Genomic DNA, 12,540 nt, shown 5'->3' on the forward strand with positions numbered 1-12,540 from the left:
CCGCCCCTTCCACTTCCGGTCTTATCCGGCTACTTCCGCTGCTGTTTCGTAGCCTACTGCTGAAGGCTGGTTTGCGTCGACATGGCGGTTACTCTGAGTCTCTTGCTGAGCGGGCGCGTTTGCGCCGCCGTCGCTCGCTGTGGGTTCGCGACCCGGGGGGTGGCGGACCCAGGCCCTATTGGCCGGGAGCCGGACCCCGATTCCGACTGGGAGCCGGAGGAACGGGAGCTGCAGGAGGTGGAGAGGTACCGGCTTCTCCCCGGGCCCTCAGCTTGAAGCAGGGCCTCGCGCCCCGGCGTTCCAGGCCGCGCCCCCTTGGCGCCGGGTGTCCTGCCGCTGCTTGCGCAGCGGCCCTTGTTTCTTCTTACCCGTTGTTAGGGGCGCAGCGTCAGGTGTTCAGCCCCCCTGGGACCACTGGTCCCTTCATTAGTGACGTATTTCATCATCAATTTAGAGAGTTCGGCATGCTTACAGGTAGTTATTGTTCTAGGTGTTAGCTTTCTGGGTGTACAGAGCAGCTCTAAGCCGGCAACATGGCCCGGTTGCCCTTGCGATCAAAGAGAAAAGGGCTGGGCGCTCCATGATTTAGCCTGAGGCTCTTCGAACATCCATTCTGCTTCCACGCATGGCTTCTGCCATTGGTTCTCTTCCCCCAGCACCCTGAAACGACAGAAAAAAGCAATCCGATTCCAGAAAATTCGGAGGCAAATGGAGGCGTCTGGTGCCCCGCCCAGGACCCTGACGTGGGAAGCCATGGAGCAGATCCGGTAAGACTCAGGATACCTTGTTTGTATCTGCTGTGACGAGAAGTGAACGGATGCTGGAGCCCAGAACACGGGTTTGGCTTTTTTGATACTGCTTTTATATTTTCGTTTACTTTTTGTCATTGAAATTTATTATCAGAAAAGTAGAGTAATGTAACGAACTTCCCTAAACCTGTCATTATCTAGATTTAATAGTGTTTTGTTTTGTTTTGTTTTTTAAAGAGACGGGGTTTCGCCATCGCCTCGAACTCCAGACCTCAAGTGATTCGCCCGCCTCGGCCTCTCAGAGTGCTGGGATTACAGGCATGAGCCACTGCGTCCCGCCTGGTTTTAATAGTTTTTAACGTTATGACGTGGTTGGTTCATTTTTGCTGAAATTTTTAAATAGTAAATTGCAGACATCACAACATTTAACCCTTGAATGTAGATCGTGACGTTCCCAACCTAAGGTACAGGGATGCGGGTGCTTCCATAGTTAGATGCATTTTTCTGAAGACAGGATCTATAATTTAGGAAAGCTTAAAAGAGATTTTAAGTTTTTTTGTTTTGAGTAGGTAAAGTATTACATATGGCTCAACCAAACAGTATAACATGGTATACACATTGAGAATTATTTGTCCCACCCACTCTCCTGTGGGTACTTTTTTTTTTTTTTTTTTTTTTTTTGGTAGGTGGGGGTCTCTGTCGCCAAGGCTGGAGTACAATGATGTGATCACAGGTCACTGCAGCCTCTACCTCCTGGGCCCAAGCCATCCTCCCACTTCGTCCTCCCAAGTAGCTGGGACTACAGGTGCATGCCACCATGCCTGGTTAATTTTGTTTATTTTTTGTAGACAGCCTCATCATGTTGCCCATGCTAGTCTCCAATTCCCCCGGCTCAAGCGATCATTCCGCCTCAGCCTCCTAAAGTGTTGAGATTACAGGCATGAGTCACTGTGTGCAGCTGTACTATTTTTAATAGTTTTTCTCTATCAAAAACCAGGCTCCGTGCCCTGAGTGAGCCACTGCGCCTGGCCCTCAATTCTTTTTTATAGATGGTGTTATTATATTTTTTTGAGGCAGTATATGACAGTGGTTTTTAATTTTTATTTAAACAATTTTTTCTCGTATCTATTTATTTGACAGAGATGGGGGTCTCACTGTGATGACCAGGCTGGTCTCAAACTTCTGGCCTCAACTGATCTTCCCATCTTGGCCTCCCAAAGTGCTGGGCTTAGAGGCGTGAGCCACCACGCCTGGCCAGAATGCATTATTTAACCTGTCTTTTATTGTGGGCATTTAGTTGGGTTGTTTCCATTTCTGTTGCTCACTAATAGTGCCCCAGTGAATAACTACATATGTGTATCATTCTGCATACCTGCCAGGAATATTTGTTATGTACATTCCCAGAAGTAAGGTTGCCAGGTCAAAAGACAAATGCATTTGCATTTTGATAAATATTGCTAAGTAACCCTACACATATTTTTCATTTCCATCAGAATGACTCTGGAATTGAAATTTAAAATAAAGGGGATTCTGTAGAGCTGCTCAAGATTTTGTGAGCCTGTAGCACCTTCTGGGTCCTCAGTCAGGTCTACCTCCTCTTTTTTGTTTGTTTGTTTGTTTTTTGTTTGAGGCAGTCTCACTCTGTCGCCCAGGCCAGAGTGCAGTGGCAAAATCTCAGCTCACCACAGCCTCTGCCTCCGGGTTCAAGAGATTCGTGGGCCTCAGCCTCCCAAGTAGCTGGGATTACAGGCGTGCACCACCACACCTGGCTAATTTTTGTATTTTTAGTACAGACAGAGTTTCACCATGTTGGCCAGGCTGGTCTCAAACTCCTGAACTCAGGTGATCCACCCACCTCGGCCTCCCAAAGTGCTGGGATTACAGGCATGAGCCACCATGCTGGCCTCTATCTCCTGTCTTCAACAATAGCTTTTTCAAACCTTCCACCTTCCTACTTATCTCCCTTTTTTGTGGTCAATAAATGTCCTTTTAAGAGAAAAAAAAAAAACAGTCCATTAAGTAAGAACTTTCAGCTTCCTGGTCTTCCTCTTTGCCTACTACTCTCAAACTTATACTCTACTCCCATCTCAGAGGAAATGGGAGCCCGTCACTTATCTGGGACCAATTCTCTGTATACTTCAGGTCATATTTCTCCCTGTGTAAGATTACTCAGGGACCTCTGTCCTCAACCTAAAGCTCTCTCTCATTCTTTTGTTCCCAGCTGGTTCCCAGGGTGCCTACCCTTTGTTTGTTTGTTTGTTTGTATCACTGCAATAAAACTGCTCTCCTTAAATCCATCAGTGATTTCCTCAGTGCTAGACTGAAATGACACTTTGTAGTCTTTAGCTTCCTTAATAATTCAGCAGCATTTGCCCTTGTAAAAACTGCCTTTTAAATTAAAAAATATATATATTTTTTAAATAAAGACAGGATTTTGCCATGTTGCCCAACCTGGTCTCCAATTCCTGAGCTCAAGCGATCTGCCTGTCTTGGCCTCCCAAAGTGTTAGGATTACAGGTGTGAGCTACTGCACCCAGCTGAAACTGCTTTCTTCTCCCCGCACATTTATTTATTTATTATTGACACTGATTCTCTCTTCTTCCTTTTTTTTTTTTTTTTTTTTTTTTTTTTTTTTTTTTTTTTTTTTTTTGAGGTGGAGTCTCACTCTGTCGCCAGGCTGGAGTGCAGTGGCATGATCTTGGCTCACTGCAACCTCTGCCTTCTGGATTCAAGTGATTGTTGTGCCTCAGCCTTCTGAGTAGATGGAATTACAGGTGCACACCACTATGCCCGGCTAATTTTTATTTTTTTTATTTTTTTTTATTTTTAGTAGAGGTTGGGTTTCAGCATGTTGGCCAGGCTGGTCTTGAACTCCTGACCTCAAGTGATCTGCCTGCCTCAGCCTCCCAAAGTGCTGGGCTTACAGGCGGGCGTGAGCCACCATACCCAGCTTTTTTTTATTTTTATTTTTTTAATTTTACTTTAAGTTCTGGGGTACATGTGCAGAATGTGCAGGTTTGTTACATAGGTGTACATGTACCATGGTGAACTGCTTTCTTAAAATTCTCTTCTCCCTTGACTCCAGGGTGCCAATCCCCTCTGATTTTTTTTTTTTTTCTTTGTTTCTAGGGCTGCTTTTCTCAGTTTCCTTCCTGGACTCCTCTTCTACCTCCTATATCTTAAATATTGTTATTTCTTAGAGTTGTGTCCTTGTCATTTTAGCTCACTCTGCATATTTCCCTGCCTGATGCTCGCCACTCAGTCACTCCTGCTGTTGGCTTATGACTTCCAAATCTGTCATCTCCAGTTCATGTTTTTTTTCCTGAACTCTAAAGGCATATATTCAACTGTGTACCAGACATCTCTGTTTTGGATATCACAGTTTCCTCAAACTCAGCATGTACAAAATAGAATTCATCGTTGTTCCCTGACAACTTCATTCTGTTCCTGTTTTTCCTACAACCTACTAATTACCCAAGCTAAAATCCTGCATCTTGGCCTTGATGCTTCTTCCCCCAATATTTAGTCCCTTAGTACCAAGTTGTACTATTTGACTTTCCTAAAATATTTTTCAACTCACTTTCCTCCTATGCTCCATTGACTGTCTCACTTGAGACTGTCTGGATTACTGTAAAAGCCTCTTGACCAATCTTTCTGCCTATACTTTTGTCACTGAAAAACTACCACTAGGTTGAACTCCTTTTTTTCTTTTTTTAATAGAGATGGGAGCTCACTGTTTCCCAGGCTGGTCTCGAACTCCTGGGCTCAAGCAATCCTCCTGCCTCAGCCTCTCAAAGTGCTGGGAGTGAGCCATTGTGCCAGGCTGTAGGTTGAACTTCAAAATGAAAATTTATCCGTGGCATTCCACTGCTTAAAATTTTTCCTTGACTTGCTGTTGCCTTGGGATAAGCTCCAGACCCCTAAGTGTGATCTACCTCTTACCCTCACTGTCAGTTGAGCTATTCCCAACAAAGGTGATGTGCCGCTTTACATTTCACGAGCTCTTCACTTTATCATCAGTACCTTTCATCTCTCCTCCTCTCCTCCCTTCTGCCAGCTTATTACTCCTTTCGTCCTTTCAGACCAACTCTAGCTTGGACTTCATGAAGCAATTCCTGGGCCTGGCTATAAGTGTTCTTATTCCCTATATCTGGGTCTCCCTCCTGGGGTGCTGTCTTTGCATCCTGTGCTATAACCTTTACCATAATGTCATTCATTGTGTCTGTCCCCACTCCCAAACTATGTAAAGGGAAGGTCAGTCCTCCTACGTCCCCAGGATCTAATGTGGTGTTAGATGTCAGTGAGAGGAGCTGAGTTGATGTGAAATGAAGTGACCTAACTGACAGTGGTCAAGTGTTGCTGTTGACACACAGGAATTGAACACAGCCATTTAGCTAGCACAAGATAGGGACTACATTTGCAGTTTTTCAAGCTCTCTTTTTTTGTTTTTTTTGGGAGAGTCTCACTCTGTTGCCCAGGCTGGAGTGCAGTGGTGCAATCTTGGCTCACCGCAACCTTCACCTCCCAGGTTCAAGTGATTCTTGTGCCTCAGCCTCCCAAGTAGCTGGGATTACAGGCATGAGCCACCACGTCCAGCTAATTTTTGTATTTTTAGTAGAGATTGGGTTTCACCATGTTGGCCAGGCTGGTCTCGAACTCCTGGGCTCAAGCGATCCGCCTATCTCGGCCTCTCAGAGTTCTGGGATTACAGGTGTGAGCCACCATGCCAGGCCTCAACCCCCTTCTTTATCATAGGTATTGCGAGTTAGATGTTCTGATAGGAGACTTCTTCACAACTTGCAAACCTGCTCCTTCTTCCCGTAGGTATTTACATGAGGAATTTCCAGAGTCCTGGTCAGTTCCCAGGTTGGCTGAAGGCTTTGATGTCAGCACTGATGTGATCCGAAGAGTTTTAAAAAGCAAGTTTTTACCCACATTGGAGCAGAAGCTGAAGCAGGATCAAAAAGTCCTTAAGAAAGCTGGGCTTGCCCCCTTGCTCCAGCAGCTCCGGGGCTCTGGAAATACCTCAAAGCTGCTCCCTGCAGGCCACTCTGTATCAGGCTCTTTGCTTATGCCAGGGCATGAAGCCTCATCCAAAGACCCAAATCACAGCACAGCTTTGAAAGTGATAGAATCAGACACTCACAGGACAAATACACCAAGGAGATGGAAGGGAAGAAATAAAGAAATCCAGGACCTAGAGGAGAGCTTTGTGCCTGTTGCTGCACCCCTAGGTCATCCAAGAGAGCTGCAGAAGTACTCCAGTGATTCTGAGAGCCCCAGAAGAACTGGCAATGGTGCGTTGCCAAGTGATCAGAAGCTGGAGGAGTTGAAGGCAGAGGAGCCAGGTAACTTCAGCAGCAAAGTAGTGCAGAGGGGCCGAGAGTTCTTTGACAGCAACGGGAACTTCCTGTACAGAATTTGAGTCGGGGCTTGGCTTGTGGAGATGCCTCGTGAAACACGGCTGGGCAAGTATTAATGTATATGGAGCAGCCTGGATTTCTGCATATGGATAAGCCACCTTGGAGTAGGAAGAAGTGTTGAGCCTGGACTGTGGGAGGAAAGAGCTGCATGGATAGATTCAAACTTCCTGTAGTAGTGCTCCCAGTCTGACCTCTGTAGACCTTCAGTACTCACTCTTCTTGCTTGGGCTCTCTGTGTTGAAAACCATCCCGTGTTGCATGTGTTGTTACAATTTTCTGTGATACTTGCAATTTATGTTTGAGAGGAAGTGAAGTTTGCCTTCTGACCTATTTCTTTATTGATCAGTGAACACTAACATTTTGGGGACAACTTAGTCAATTGGTTTTCCTTACAACAAAATAAAGTAAAATGTAGCAGTCTGCTTTTTCGGTGCTCTCTGGGGTGGGATGGTTTACCTGTGAACCTTGGAGAGTGAGGGAAGGACAAAGGCAGAAAGGAAGGATCCCTGGTCAGTAAACATTGGGAGAGAGATGGAACCAGAGGAATTTCCCAGCAAAGGGCTCTGTGCAGAGCATCCTGCCTAGTGATGGATTCTGACAACTGAAAACTGGACGCCTTTCTCTTAGTTGCTGGGGTTCTGGCCGAGATTGGGAAATGAGGGGTTGGCAGAAAATACAAAGCAGGCAAAGGCTTTAGGGCCCTTATAATCTCCAGCCACCTTTTAAAGTTTATATTAAGAGCTGGGCATAGCAGAATGTGCCTACAGTCCCAGTAACTTGGGAGGCCGAGGTGGGAGAATTGCTTGAGCCTTGGAGGTTGAGGCTGCAGTGAGCTATGATTGCACCACTGCACTCCAGCCTGGGATAACAGTGAGACCCCCATCTCTAAATAAAATCAATCAGTCTTCAATTATGTCTCATTATACAGTTAACCAGATTTTTACAATGGCGCCATGATGTAGGCAATCCCAGATTAAGAGGTCCCTTTTACAAATAAGGAAATAGACATCAAGATGGCTGCCAAAAAGTGGCAGTGCTGGGACTTAAACTCGAGTCTCATCATTAATCCAGGGCTTCTGGAATTCCAGGAATATGGCACTGTCTGCCATCATTTTGTAGATTTACTGCTTGTTTTAGAAATACATCTGTTACAACCAGAAATTCGGGGACAGCTTAGTCAATTTGTTTTCCTTACAAGCAAAATAAAGTAAAATGTAGCAATCTGCTCATTAGCGCTCTGGTGGGATGGTTTACCTGTGAACCTTGGAGAACCATGTCCTGCTTTCACAATTTACCAGTAAAAATGGCTACTCCGAATTTAAATATATGTAGGACATTAATGAAAACACCTGCATTCCAACTCAGTCATTGCCGCTCTGTAGAATCTTACTGCTATTTCAAATGTCCAATTGCAGCAATTAAAATACTGATTGCTGTTGCTTTTATCAATTATTATTGATAACTTGAGGATCTGTTCTCAGTATAAATGACAAAGCCCTATCACATGCCAAGCAAAATTCTACGATCCAGATGCTGGTACTACAACAGTGGGCAGATAGGACCTTTGCTGTCACTGCCCTGTCACTATCATGTAGTTCATAGTAGAAGCTTATCAATATTTTTATGGTTTTGTTATATTTATGGTATTTATTTTTAATTGTTAAAGATGTGTTAGATGCTGTTTGATTGTTTAAATTTGCATTTCTAACTCCTGCAAATATCTGATCATGCCATACCCTTTTCGCAGTGGGCTATAGAAACCTAAAGGCTGTTCTTAAAACTTTGTTTTTTAATTTATTTTTGAGACAGACTCTCGCTCTGTCGCCCAGGCTGGAGTACAGTGGCACAATCTCAGCTCACTGCAACCTCCGCCTCCCAGGTTCAACTGATTCTCCTGCCTCAACCTCCCGAGTAGCTGGGATTACAGGCGTCTGCCACCATGCCCAGCTAATTTTTGTGTTTTTAGTAGAGATGGGGTTTTACCATGTTGGCCAGGCTGGTCTCAAACTCCCGACAAGTGATCTGCCTGCCTTGGCCTCCTAAAGTGCTAGGATTACAGGTGTGAGCCACCACGCCTGGCCTTTATTTTTCTTTTGAGACAGAGTCTCACTGTTGTCGTCCACACTGGAGTACAGTGGCTCAATCTCAGCTCACTGCAACCTCTGCCTCCCAGGTTCAAGCGATTCTCATTCTTCAGCCTCCTGAGTAGCTGGAACTGCAGGCAGGCACCACCGTGCCCAGCTAATTTTTTTAATGTTTTTAGTAGAGACAGGATTTCACCATGTTGGCCAAGCTGGTCTCAAACTCCTGACCTCAAGTTATCTACCTGCCTTGGCCTCCCAAAGTGCTGGGATTATAGGCGTGAGCCACCATGCCTGACCTTTATTTCTTTTCTTTTGAGACAGGGTCTTGCTCTGTCATCCACGCTGGAGTGCAGTGGCTCAATCTCAGCTCACTGCAATCTCTGCCTCCTGGGTTCAAACTATTCTCATTCCTTAGCCTCCCGAGTAGCTGGGACTACAGGCATGCACCACCACACCCAGCTAATTTTTTATGTTTAGTAGAGATAGGATTTCACTATCTTGGCCAGGCTGGTCTCGAACTCGTGTGCTCAGGTGATCTGCCTGCTTCGGCCTCCCAAAATGCTGAGATTACAGTGTGAGCCACCACGTGAGGCAGGCGGATCACCTGAGGTCAGGAGTTTCAGACCAGCCTGGCCAACATGGCAAAACCCCATCTCTACTAAAAATTCAAAAATTATCTGGGTGTGGTGGCAGATGCCTGTAATCCCAGCTACTGGGAAGGCTGAGGCAGGAGAATTGCTTGAACCCGGGAGGCAGAGGTTGCAGTGAGCCGAGATTGTGCCACTGCACTTCACCTTGGGTGACAGTGAGACTCCATCTCAAACAAACACCTCCAATGCTCTATCTCAAATACCATGGCTACCCTTCTTCCTGCTTTACTTCATCTATCACACAAGTAATACATACTCATCAAAGAAAAAGAGAAGCAAAATGAAAACAAAAGTCATCCCTGATCCCACCAGTGAAGAGTTACTATCCTACCAACATTTTTCTAAGCATATGTACAACTTTAAGACAAGCACGAAAGAATAATACTGTGCCAGGCGCGGTGGCTCACGCCTGTAGTCCCAGTAGTTTGGGAGGCCGAGGCGGATGGATCACTTGAGGCCAGGATTTCGAGACTAGCCTGGCCAACATGGTGAAACCCCGTCTCTACTAAAAATAGGAGAATTAGCGACTCCCAGCCGCTGCCTGGGCCCGCGCGCTCCTCCGCCCCGCTCCGCTCGGCTCCTCTCGACCCCACACCGCCGGTCGACATGATCCGCTGCGGCCTGGCCTGCGAGCACTGCCACTGGATCCTGACCCTGCTCCTACTCAGCGCCATCGCCTTCGACATCATCGCGCTTGGCCTGCCGCGGCTGGCTGCAGTCGAGCAACCACGTCCAGACGTCCTCGCTGTGGTGGAGATGTTTCCACGAGGGCGGCGGCTGCAGCGGGTCCTAAGAGGATGGCTGCCACAGCCTCATGGAGTACGCGTGGGGTAGAGCAGCTGCTGCCATGCTTTTCCGGGGCTTCAGCATCCTGGTGATCTGTTTCATCCTCTCCTACTTCTTCGTCCTGTGTGTACCCCAGATACTTGTCTTCCTAAGAGTGATTGGAGGTCTCCTTGCCTTGGCTGCTGTGTTCCAGATCATCTCCCTGGTAATTTACCCCGTGAAGTACACTCAACCTTCAACCTTCATGCTAACCCCCGCTGTCACTTAACATCTATAACTGGGCCTACGGCTTTGGGTGGGCAGCCACGATTGTCCTTATTGGCTGTGCTTTCTTCTGCTGCTGCCTCCCCAGCTACGAAGATGACCTCCTGGGCAATACCAAGCCCGGGTACTTCTACACATCCGCCTAACTTGGGAATGAGCGTGGGAGAAAATCGCCATGCCAAGATGGGCTCCAGAAGAAGAAACTGTTTCTCTAGGCCACTTTGAACCTATTTTTTGGCAGTGTTCATATTCTCAAACTAGTCAAAAATGCTAAAATAATTTGGGAGAAAATATTTTTAAAGTAGTGTTATAGTTTCATGTTCATCTTTTATTATGTTTTGTGAAGTTGTGTCTTTTCACTAATTACCTATGCTATGCCAATATTTCCTTATATCTAACCCATAACATTTATGCTACGTTTGTAAGAGAATATGAACATGAAACTTAACACTTTATAAGGTAAAAATGAGATGGTTTCCAAGATTTAATAGTCGGATCAAGTTCTTGTTATTTCCAAATAGAATGGACTTGGTCTGTTAAGGGCTAAGGAGAAGAGGAAGGTAATGGTAAAAATTGTCAATGACTGGCCGGGTGTGGTGGCTCACGCTTGTAATCTCAGCACTTTGGGAGGCCAAGGCAGGCCAATCACCTGAGGTCACAAGTTCAAGACCAGCCTGGCAAACATGGTGAAACCCAGTCTCTACTGAAAATACAAAAATTAGCCAGGCGTGGTGGTACATGCCTGTAGTCCCAGCTACTGGGGAGGCTGAAGCAGGAGAATCCCTCGAACCAGAGAGGTGGAGGTTGCAGTGAACCGAGATTGTGCCATTGCACTCCAGCCTGGTCAACAGAGCAAGACTCTGTCTCAAAACAAACAAAAATTGTCAATGACCAAACATTGTAAAAGAAATGCCAAAAAAAAGCTTTTTTTTTCAAGCCTTCAAACTATTTAAGGAAGCAAAATAGTTTCCTAAATGCATATTGTTTGTGAGAATTTCTCATTAATATCCTGAATAATTCTTTTTTTTTTTTTTTTTTTTTTGAGATGGATCTCACTCTGTCTCCCAGGCTGGAGTGCGGTGGCGTGATCTCGGCTCACTGCAAGCTCTGCCTCTGGGGTTTACGCTATCCTCCCGCCTCAGCCTCCCGAGTAGCTGGGACTACAGGCATCCGCCACCACGCCCGGCTAATTTTTTGTATTTTTAGTAGAGACAGGGTTTTACCGTGTTAGCCAGGATGGTCTCGATCTCCTGACCTCGTGATCCGCCCACCTCAGCCTCCCAAAGTGCTGGGATTACAGACGTGAGCCACCGTGCCCAGCCCTGAATAATTCATTTTTGCTAAGCTTCATGTTGACTGTATATCATCTAAGAAAGTATTGTTTTGTGGTCCAAACCTGTTGCCGTGGTTAGTAAGGCTTTCTTAGGTGTGAAATATTTAGATGAAATTTTCTCTTTTAAAGTTCTGTATAGGGTTAGGGTGTTGGAAAATGCTATATTAATAAACCTGTAGTGTTTGTGTTTATAGGTTCGGAACCAGAGTAACTGGATTGAAAGATGGACTGATAGATTAGATATATCAGTCTAATTTATCATGACTGATAGATCTGGTTAAGTTGTGTACTAAAGGATTAGGAGAGCCATTCCTGTCACAAAAGTGCCACTAAAACAGCCTAAGGAGAAAAATGGCTTGCTTTTCTAAACTTCAGGTGTATCTGGGCTCTAATCATATAGACAGGCTTCTGATAGATTGCAACTGTAAGTAGAAACCTACATATAGTTAAAATCCTGGTCTTTCTTGGTAAACAGATTTAAAATGTCTGATGTAAAACATGCCACAGGAGAATTCAGGGATTTGAGTTTCCCTGAATAGCATATATATGATGCATCAGATGGGTTATTACTATTTTTTACCATTTCTGCTTACATAATGAAAAGCAATTCATTTTAAATATCACATTATTATTTTGTAAGTTGTGGAAAAGGGCAATTGAAGTTTTCATTATGAAGTTTTCCCAATAAACCAGGAATTCTAAACTTGAAAAAAAAAAATAGAATTAGCCAGGTGTGGTTGCACAGGCCTGTAATCCCAGCCACCCGGGAGGCTGAGGCAGGAGAATCACCTGAACCTGAGAGGCAGAGGTTTCAGTGAGCCGAGACCACACCACTGCACTGCGGCCTGGGTGACAGAGACTCTGCCTCAGAAAATAAAAATAATAATGAAAGTAATATTGGGATTATACTGTACACTCAGGTGTACATTCTTTCTTACATGTATGGTGAATATATTTTGACAATAAATGTCTACATCAGTTAAAATAACCACCTCATATTTTGTTTTATGGAATACAATATTATTTTGTTGTATGAAGTCAAATATTAGATTGAACCATATATCTGACCATTTTTTACCTATAAAAATAGCAGTTGCCTGTAGTCCCAGCTACTTAGGAGGCTGAGGCAGGAGGATCCCTTGAGCACAGGAGTTCAAGGCTACAGTGAGCTATATAATTATTCTTTTGTTGTGGGACATTTAGGTCATTTCTAAATTTTCACCACTGTTGTGATAAACCTCTTTTAGTGAA

At 45.0% G+C, this 12,540-nt stretch overlaps 1 protein-coding gene and 1 pseudogene across 1 annotated transcript; both read left to right on the forward strand.

Annotated features, from left to right (window-relative positions):
* Positions 1-16: 16 nt before the first annotated feature.
* NGRN (neugrin, neurite outgrowth associated) lies at positions 17-6,592 on the forward strand. The gene is made up of 3 exons (XM_054450410.2): positions 17-245; positions 657-767; positions 5,574-6,592. The coding sequence occupies exons 1-3, from the start codon at positions 82-84 to the stop codon at positions 6,172-6,174; spliced, it is 876 nt and encodes a 291-aa protein (XP_054306385.1). The 5' UTR covers positions 17-81; the 3' UTR covers positions 6,175-6,592.
* Positions 6,593-7,396: 804 nt separating this feature from the next.
* Positions 7,397-12,540, forward strand: LOC129013752 (p53 apoptosis effector related to PMP-22-like; annotated as a pseudogene).

This window comes from Pongo pygmaeus, chromosome 16, assembly GCF_028885625.2.
Source record: "Pongo pygmaeus isolate AG05252 chromosome 16, NHGRI_mPonPyg2-v2.0_pri, whole genome shotgun sequence".
Lineage (NCBI taxonomy): Eukaryota > Metazoa > Chordata > Mammalia > Primates > Hominidae > Pongo > Pongo pygmaeus.

Bases quoted from the DNA above. Each gene is read 5' to 3' on its own strand.
- NGRN (XM_054450410.2), top strand. From the start codon at position 82: ATGGCGGTTACTCTGAGTCTCTTGCTGAGCGGGCGCGTTTGCGCCGCC. The intron at 246-656 runs GTACCGGCTTCT...CTCTTCCCCCAG, and splicing joins GAGCTGCAGGAGGTGGAGAG to CACCCTGAAACGACAGAAAA. The intron at 768-5,573 runs GTAAGACTCAGG...TTCTTCCCGTAG, and splicing joins GAAGCCATGGAGCAGATCCG to GTATTTACATGAGGAATTTC.